At 37.9% G+C, this 10,000-nt stretch overlaps 1 protein-coding gene across 11 annotated transcripts in view; it reads right to left on the bottom strand.

The window, feature by feature from the left end:
- The window catches only part of kcnma1b (potassium large conductance calcium-activated channel, subfamily M, alpha member 1b), a 110,009-nt gene that overhangs the window by 60,824 nt on the left and 39,185 nt on the right, over window positions 1-10,000 (bottom strand). For all 11 annotated transcript variants that reach the window (XM_084135043.1, XM_084135049.1, XM_084135050.1 and 8 more), the window contains exon 3: window positions 2,868-2,929. In XM_084135043.1, the coding sequence (XP_083991169.1) occupies window positions 2,868-2,929 (62 nt within the window). The remainder of the gene's footprint in view (window positions 1-2,867; window positions 2,930-10,000) is intronic.

Here is a 10,000-nt window from a genome sequence, read left to right as displayed (position 1 = left end):
TTTTTAATCATGTATTTCTGGATTCTATGTTTTTTTTATTTAATACCAATTTGTTATCCATTATTATTACTTTATTATCAAAAAACTGTGGTAATCAAATGAATGCACATTTAAATAGTGTGATATTCCTAATTTTTTTAAATAAATTGCATTATTATTATGACTTTGAGCAGTACAGTCCAAGGTTATTTTCGTAAACGAAAACTGAAACTAAGACTAAAACTATTGGTCAAAAAACATTTTCGTAAACTGAAATAAAATAGAAATTTCAACATTAATGAAAAACTAAAACTAAACAAAACTAACAACAGTTACTGAAAAACTAACTGTAACAAAATAATAATTCGCAGAAATAAATAATCGTTTTCGTAATTAATAAGCTCTCCTAAATAAGCCTATAGGAAAATCACTTTTTTCCACTGTGCTATTTTATTTTTCAATGTATGACCGTTGCGCTTGAGTCTCGCGTCTTCTGCAGCATCACGTGCATGACACGACGCTCTAAAAACGTGGCACTCAAGTTAAAATAAGTTCAACTTTTAAAAGACACGTATCGAGACCTTGCGCTTTTTCCCCACTGTGCCCGCGTCTTCCGTTTTTCAAAGCAAAACCGCTTTCTGTGTGAACCAGCCCTAAGAAGCAGAAAGGCCCAAATAAGTATTTCCACCTCATGCAAATACAGCTGTATCTTAAAGGTAGGGTATGGGATTTGCAAAACGGCCGGCAGATTTTGAAAATACATAACTCAAATGGTTCTACCTTCTTTCCTCCAACGCTGGCCCTGACTCCACCCATTACTCTCTCTGTCTCTCGCGGTCACGCACGCGAGGGGGATGGGGGAGGGGGGTATGGTACGACCGTTTGATTGACGAACTTACTGTCCAATGATTCTAGGTGGTCTTGGAAATGATTGGCTGGAGTTTTTCGAGTCCTGCCCGTTCCACAGATGATTAAATTGCTTAATTTTCATTTCAGTGCTTCTAACTCAGTGGCTGTAAGTGGGTTAGGAATAGGATTTCAAGTGATTTTGAAAAAATGGACAAAAAAGATAATCACATATAGGCCTACCCCACCTTTAATTCCAGGTATAGATAACCATCTCATGTGAAACTAGCCTAAACAAGATAGGCCTATACCACACATATTAGACAAGATACCACACTGAGCAGAAAACGGAAATAACAAATAGCATGTCTATAGCCCAGAAATAGACGTATATTTGTCAGAGTAGAAGTATACTAAATGTCTGGTCTGAAGAGAACATTTGAATATGTATAACTATGATTATATGATTTTAAACGATGCAATAGACAGAAAGCATAAATGGATCAATACAAGAATAATGTTTGAAAGGATTAATAATTGAAATAACCTTAAAGAATAATCATAATAATCATACGCATATCTTTTTCTTTTTCTTATACACCACGTTTAACAAGATTTCATTTTTAATATTATTATATAATTTTTACTTTTTAGTTGCATTTGTTTGGTTCTTTGTTCATCCTCAAACAATTATTAAATTTTTATTATTGAGAGGTTTTCACAAGAGTTAAATGTAAACTGCAAACATTAAACTTTGCTGAAATTAAATTACTGGAAATGTTCTGTTAACTCTGCTAAACTATAATTACTAAAACTGAAACTAAATATATAAAAACTAAATACTGTAGAAATGTGTTCACAAAATAAAAACTAAACTAAAACTAACAAAACCATTAATGAAACTAACTAAAACTAAACTGAAATTTATAGGAAATTTGAAAATGATATTAAAATAAAAACGAATTTAAAAATGCAAAACTATAATAACCTTGGTACAGTCTACTGTACAACTATACTGGCATAATTTCTCCAAGTTAAACCAAACTTTTATTTTGGCGGACTGTAGTGAAGAGCTCTGAGTGAAATTCATGATTTTGTTCCTCATACTTTAGTTTTTGTTGGTTTAATGGAGAAACCTTCCACACATGAGGTTTGGAGAAAGAAAAACTGTCTTTGAGGCATCCTAGATGAACTTCTGCTGGTAAAAGTCAAGTTTTCTGGAGTTTAGACGGGTTATACGTCTTGAGTTGAATGATCAGCATCATACTATACATAAATAGTACCACATCAGTGAGTGTCAGATTATCATTTTTCTTATAAAGGTTTATTCACACCAAACGCAAAACAAATCGCTGTCAATGAGGTCCATTCACTCCAAGAACATTCATCAAGTTGAAGGAAAACCATATTTACTCATAAAAGTCACTGATAAAGCAATTATGTTCACAACAAATATCCGTGCTTGGCATGAACTGGCCTTTACGATTTGATTTAAACCATGAGTTATACTTGTAAGGGTCACCGGCTGGAGTGCCCTTGAGAGCCACCAGAGGGCACTACTGTCATTCCCTCACAAACTACATCTCCCATAATTCTCTGCCTGCACTCATTGTGTTCACCTGTGTCTCATCTTCATGTTTGCTCGCCCTATATAAGCCTGGTTCTTTCAGTCATTCCCTGCGAAGTCTTGTTTAGTGTCACACTGCGATTCCAAGCATTCTCCTGGTTTTCGCTCTTCCGTCTGGTTTTCTTGGTTTCCTCTGTTATTGCCTGTGCCCCTTTGACCCTGTTATCGTTTGGACTGATTACCCGGTGTTTATGACCTTTGCCTGTTTCTGACTACGATTGTGGATTACCTTTTCAATAAAACTGCATTTGGATCCTCAACCTTGACAATACGTGACAATCCTCAACTAGTGAGCCATTTTATTTACTCACAAAAGACTATTTTTACTTGCATTCGCAAGTTGGTGAGTGTCTTTATCTACTGTATGCACTGTATCTAATGAGATGCACAGTGATAAAATAAGAAATATACTCACTCAGAGGAGTCGATGAAGTAAATCACAAGAGCGCCGATGCTCAGGGCGAATACCAGTACCACCTGAAACACAAGACAACAGGACGTGTGTGTTACTTCACATGAAAAATTAGGTTTATAGAAAGACTGTCAACGATTAATTCAAAATCCGTAACGCATAAAAATAATTGAACGCAAATAAATGACTGAAGTACACAAAATTGCATCATAAACGCAATATAGGTCAAAATAACATAAAATAAATGTGTTAAACAAGATAAATGATGTATGCTTGATTTCAAGATAAGTATGTGATTAATCGCGATTAAAAATGTTAATCTATTGACAGACCTAGTTTATAATAACACACTTTACAATGCAAGTCTACGGATCATGTGCTTATATTCAGTTTCCCGTAACAAATGCATGTTTGATCTGTGAAGTGTCTAAATTGTCATTTCGAGGTGGAACTGCTGGTCTAGATGCTTAACTTATGTTTGACTTGTATTGAACCAGGAATATTTCTTAAACAAGTGCATTTTTTCCATAAGATAAAGAGGTCAAGGTGTTTGTACACTGTAAAATTAACCCTTTTATTTTTAAAAACAGTAACCATAGTTTAACTGTGGTATTTGTAGACAGAGTTACTCGTGTTTTTATTGATTTGCCTGTAAAAGCTCCTTGAAACGCTGTGTGTGAGAGTGAGACTTGCATCTTCCTCATTAGTCAGTGTGTCCTGCTGGCAGAAACCCATTTTAATCTAAAGATCCTGATGAGATTTGGGCAGGAATTGGATGGTGTGTAAACATCACGCCACCGAGGACAGGAAGAAACCTCTTAGCAACCATCAGAACCGATCTTTAAAGCAACAATTCAGACCAAATGAACATCATCACTCACTTCCTTCAAAACCCGACTCGCTGGAGCGCACAAAGAGAAGCTCAGAAGAATATTTACGCTGACATAAAACACCATAAACGTATCATTAAATGTCATCTGAAGCCATATGACTTAATAGTAAATAATTTTAATAATAACTTTATAAATATTAACTACTATTCAAAGATTTGGGGACAGTAACCGTTAACCATTTCATTCAGTAAAGACATTAAATTGATCAAAAATGACATTTAGAATGTAAAAAATAAATAAATAAATAAACACTGCACTTCCGATCAAGTTCTATTCATCAAATAAAAAAAGAATGCATTTCTTTGCATTCATCAAATAAAAAAATATTCATTTATTTATTAAAAATATATCATAATTTTCACAAAGATATGAAGCTGCACAACTGTTTTTATGATTGATTGATTGATTGATTGATTTCTGAAGGATCATGTGACATAATGCTGAAAATAATGCTGAAAATTCAGCAGGAATACATTACATATTACTATATATACACATAGAAAACAGATATTTTAAATTGTATTACAGTAGTCAACATTTGAAGTGGAAAAAAGTTCACCTAAGAACGGGTATTGTTCAAAATTCAAGTATAACTTTGATGAAAGGTTTTGATCCACTTCAAATGTTGACTACTGTAATATTTCACTGTTTTTACTGTATTTTTGATGACATAAATGCAGCCATGGTGAGCAGAAGAGACTCTTACAGAAAAACAACATTTTGAACTTATCCAAATATTAAAATAAAATAATTTAATGATTATTTTTAGTTTCTCTAAATGGACTGGATTTGGATTTGGAAATGGATTTAACTAGTATTAGATTCAAATATCAATTTGAATGTAAAACTAGCTTGATTTTGCATCTCAGTTCTGCGTTGCATGGAGGAAATGAAGTCATACAGGATCTGAGTCACATGAGGGCGAGTAAATAATGACAGATTTTTCATTTTTGAAGGAACCGTCCCTTAAAAATCAAGCAAAGTGACGGTGAGCAGACACAGGTGCGCAGATCTGGAGGAAACCTACTCTTCCTCTCGCCGTGAGCCTCTCATGCATTTTAAATGAGCAGGTATAGATTATTTTCCATGAGGGGAAATGCCATTGTCTCTAAAGCATTGAATCACTCGTACTGAGAAAACACCTGCATGTATTTTTAATGGCCACTCACACACAGGAGCGTCCCGGTTCCGGGTCCAAGTCAAAACACTGCATCAAACGCCTGATTTTAGGACGGCGAGTCGCTCAGAAGGACTGGCGTCTGGTTCATGCGTGCTCATGCTTTCACACATCAGTTTCCATGGTAATCGCAGCACTTTGGCTTCGTTTGACCAGCAGAGGGAGCACATGATGCTCACACACAGTCTGAGTTCATTTAAACCAGCTCAACGATCACGGACACTAATCTGACATGATTAAGATCCTCAAACGAGTCATGTGTTAAAGAGGCCATATTATGTTGTTTTTAGCTCTACTAGAACAGGTTTTCCTGCTTGAATGTTGATTATTCTCCTCATATTCTCCATTGTTGCAGCTCCTCTCTTCCCAGTCTGTCAGTAACACTCTGTTTAGTTCCTGTCTCTATGAAGCCCCTCCTCCTGAAAAGCACACTGTGCTCTGATTGGTCAGCTGGAGCAGTGTGTTGTGATTGGTCAATTTGTCTCTGAATCAATTGTATGTGAATAATTCAGAATTGTAATCTGCTGATCTGATGTATAATGCACGAGTGTGAGATGTGTGTCCAACACGAGATTGAATTTGCCTGTCTGAAAGTGAAACTCTGTTTGATTTCGAATCGCTGACGGATATCTAAGACACCCGTGAGCCTGACAACAGTGGAAGAGGAGAAGAGCCCGTCACACGCCGAATCTACAGCTGACTGAGTCAAAGCGTTTACTACAGCTGCAGAGGTCAGAGGTCAACCTCATTTCATTAACAGTCTGCGGCAGAGCTTTTGAAAACCTTATATATATATAGAGAGAGAGAGAGAGAGAAAGAGAGAGAGAAAGAGAGAGAGAGAGAGAGAGAGTGAGAGACCTTATCTGTTCACAATCCACCTCATGGATAAAAAATAAACATAAAAAAAACAAAAAAACACAGGAGCACTCAAGAATGCTTTCACTGCCACTGTGTGTGTGTGTTTGTGTCCTTCAGTGAGGAAACAAGGACAGGAGACGTGTGTGTGTGTGTGTGTGTGTGGGTGTATGTGTGTGTGTGCTGTACATTTCCACACAAGAGACGAGCGGCTGTCACTCACGGCATCACATTTCATTTTCACCTGACCAAAAAACTATAATTTGAGATCTGCATAATTTCCTTCCATGATTTTCTCAGTGCAATTGAAAAAAGTTATATTTTATGTAACACAAAGTTTTTAAAAACTCTTGAAATCAACTCTCGTGTCTACTTAAACCCAACAGCATAAACAATACAGTAGCAGATACACACATTTAAAATGTGCACTCGGGCGATATATTCTTCCTTATGTACCGCAAATGATCAATGCCACCTTGAGTAAGCCACTAAAAAAGTCAAATTTAAAGATTTAATTGAACTCCAATTAAACAATTGACCAACGTTTAATGATGGCGACCTTTCCCGAGGTCAGCGCTGTGGAAACACACTCTTAACACGTGGACACACACATTTACTCAACACATTCTCATCTCAATTGTAAACACACACACTAAAAAAAAACTAAAAAATGTGTTTGGTCACTTTACCAATTTCCCATTTAGATGCGCAGCTCTCGGCCACGGGACCAGAGTGAACACATAACGGCTCTAAAGGCTAATAAAGGTTGAGCTCATTATTAGGACAATCACAGCAGATCTGATGCTCGAGGCGCGACTCGCTCAGAAATGTCACCGCATTTAATAGGTTGAAAACGGCAGATCCAGAGTCAGCAGGAGGCCTGAACTTCCACTCATCTCACTTCATCTGTCAACAACACACAGAGGAATGATGGAGGAGACGGAGAGAGAGAGAGAGAGAGATTTACAGTGGGTTAGTGAATTATTGAAACACCTCTTCATCATCATCCTCCTCATCCTCACAAGTGCTCTGTAAATGAGTGGCTGTAGTAAAGAGAGGGAAATGTCACAGATCTTCTATTGAAGTGTTTTGTGAAGGAGAGCATTAGTCACTGCTGCTCATGCTTATATTATACATGATAAATGACATGACTGGATAATATTAATGTACGGACAGCTTCTAAAGCGTAACCCCTTTTGAATATGGACAATATTTCTAATAGATATTTTCAAACATCGATTGAAATTGTAGTATTTATGATAAATTATATGATAATTTTTTATCATAGTTTATTGCAATTGAATTTAATGCATTTGACTAACATTAATTATTTGACATCCGTTCTGTTCTGTGTGATTACTTGCAAAGATCTGAAAAGAAAACTGCATGTTTGTGTTGCCAAAGCAGAGAAAACTGAATAAAACAAGAACTAAACTTAACCAAACTTACCTAATTTACAGTAATATAATATATAATAAATAAGAGCAAATGGCATGTTTGCATTGCAAAAGCAGCGAAAAACTAAAATAAACTAAAATAAAGCAATATAAATAAATAAATGAACACATTTTTATTACCAAAGTAGCGAAGAATATAATAAAACTAAACTAAACTGAATCAAGTTCAACTAAAATAAATAAATAAAGTTAAGTTAAATTGAAAAATAAACAATTAATCAATAAAAATGAACAGCAAATGGCACATTTGTTTTCCAAACAATAAAACAAAATCTAAATTAAATAGGCTAATAAATAATTAAATTCAAACTGCATATTTGCATTAAATGTGCATGTGTAAAACACAATAAATCAAAAACTAAACTAAAATAATAAACAAAACGAAGCTGGAAACAAGTATCCAAATCCAAAAAGGTAATAGTGGCTGAAAAAACACCAAATTACTGATCGATACCAATATTTAATTCCATGTTTCGATGACATCATCAGTATTTTGGACACTACTGTCACACAGATCAAACTGCAGACTCACACTGGCCACATCTCAGTCCTCGTGGAGGCTCTGGACAGTGTGAGGAAGAGCGAATGACGGGATCTTGATGTTTTTGTCTGAGCCAGAGCCGATGGTTCGGCATCAGGGGGAGGATGAATGTAATCCAGTGTTGTGATGTAACTCTCTAATGATATTTTGTGTGTTGAGACTCAAATAAGAGGAATTTCATAACGAGGGTTTGGAGTCGAGGCGTTGGAAACTGTGTGGAAGAGGATTTGGAGTCTCATCTCCTCAAAGAGAGCAGATTACTTCATCTCTCTCTCACTGGATACGTTTACATGCACAACTTTGCTTTCAGTCGGACTGACTTCATCCCGATCGATGAATCCGATCGTAGAGTTTACATGAACGCTAAATAAAGTGATCGGGATGATGAGTGTGTTTATATGTCACGAGCTTCAAATCGGAATAGATTTTTTGACATGCACACTACACGAATATACAGTTTCCCACTGTTAGCGCATAATAACATAATAACAGCAGACTTTAATATTTATCCATTTCTGGTCATAATTAGGAGACAATGAGCATATGAACCATTGTGCCGCTGCTTATATTTATCACACAGTAAAAATGGCCAAAACCAGTCGTGTGTGGAGTCTGAAACGAGCACTGTTGTCCTGCTCCACTTCACCGACACAGGGAAAGGAGAATTATAGGATGACGGGACACTTGTTTATATGACACCGTGTCCTAACTACACCCGACGCTTGATGTTAATCAGAGTGTTTGTCCTATCCAGCCGCGACGGCGACACGCAACAATTCTATTTTAGAAACGGTTTCTATTTTTCTGGAACAACAAACACAAAGTGTGGCGATGATAATCTCAGGTGCTGTTTATGTGCTTTATTTAAATGTTAAAAGCGTGTAATGTGACTCTGAATATCATTTAGTGCTCCAGCTTTGAAGCTGTAAAAGCAACAATGGATAATTCACCTCAGATCTTGAAATTAAACAAATGGAAACAAGAACGTTCAAACTGTGAACAAACAAGTGTATTCTTTGACAAAGATTGTTTTAGTAACTCAGCCTATGTGTTTTTAATAATGTTTAAATGGTGTAATATTTGTGAATTTGATTATGTAGCGACTGATCCATTTTCTTGCGATTGCCGTCAAGTTTACTCTCTGGTGCAGCGAGACTCCGCCCACACACTGTTCTGATTGGCTGACTCCGCCCACACACTGGTCTGATTGGCTGACTCCGCCCACACACTGGTCTGATTGGCTGACTCCGCGCCACACGCTGTTCTGATTGGCTGACTCTGCGCCACACGCTGTTCTGATTGGCTGATTCCGCCCACTCACTGGTCTGATTGGCTGACTCCGCGCCACACGCTGTTCTGATTGGCTGACTCCACCCACACACTGGTCTGATTGGCTGACTCCACCCACACGCTGTTCTGATTGGCTGACTCCACGCCACACGCTGTTCTGATTGGCTGACTCCGCCCACACACTGGTCTGATTGGCTGACTCCGCGCCACACGCTGTTCTGATTGGCTGACTCCGCCCACTCACTGGTCTGATTGGCTGACTCCGCGCCACACGCTGTTCTGATTGGCTGACTCCGCCCACACACTGTTCTGATTGGCTGACTCCGCCCACACACTGTTCTGATTGGCTGACTCCGCCCACTCACTGGTCTGATTGGCTGACTCCACGCCACACGCTGTTCTGATTGGCTGACTCCGCCCACACACTGGTCTGATTGGCTGACTCCACCCACACGCTGTTCTGATTGGCTGACTCCGCGCCACACGCTGTTCTGATTGGCTGACTCCGCCCACACGCTGTTCTGATTGGCTGACTCCGCCCATGCGCTGTTCTGATTGGCTGACTCCGCCCACACGCTGGTCTGATTGGCTGTGGGTTTTCGATTGATTTTTTCGCATCTCGCATCGCGTCTAGTGTGGACAGACAAATTATTTGTCGCTGGAATCTTATCACATCACAATCTTATCAGTTTCGGTTTTCAATCCGATCAAGCGTTTACATGTTTTCTCGATCGGATTTGAAAAGGAATAAACCACCCCTTTCAATCCAATCAAAATCTCATGGGGATCGAGCTCAATCGGATCGATTAAGGTTTTTACACAAAGGATTTTCAGTCCGATTGAGCCGTCGATCTGATTACTAACGGATTATTTGGTTGCATGTAAACGCAGCGTTTATTCTCGAGCAGGTTCAACCTTCACTC

Source organism: Abramis brama (genome assembly GCF_963993115.1).
Source record: "Abramis brama genome assembly, chromosome: 14".
Taxonomy (NCBI): Eukaryota; Metazoa; Chordata; class Actinopteri; order Cypriniformes; family Leuciscidae; genus Abramis; species Abramis brama.
The sequence above is the reverse complement of the archived record's forward strand: the minus strand, read 5'-3'. Positions and strand labels throughout refer to the sequence as shown.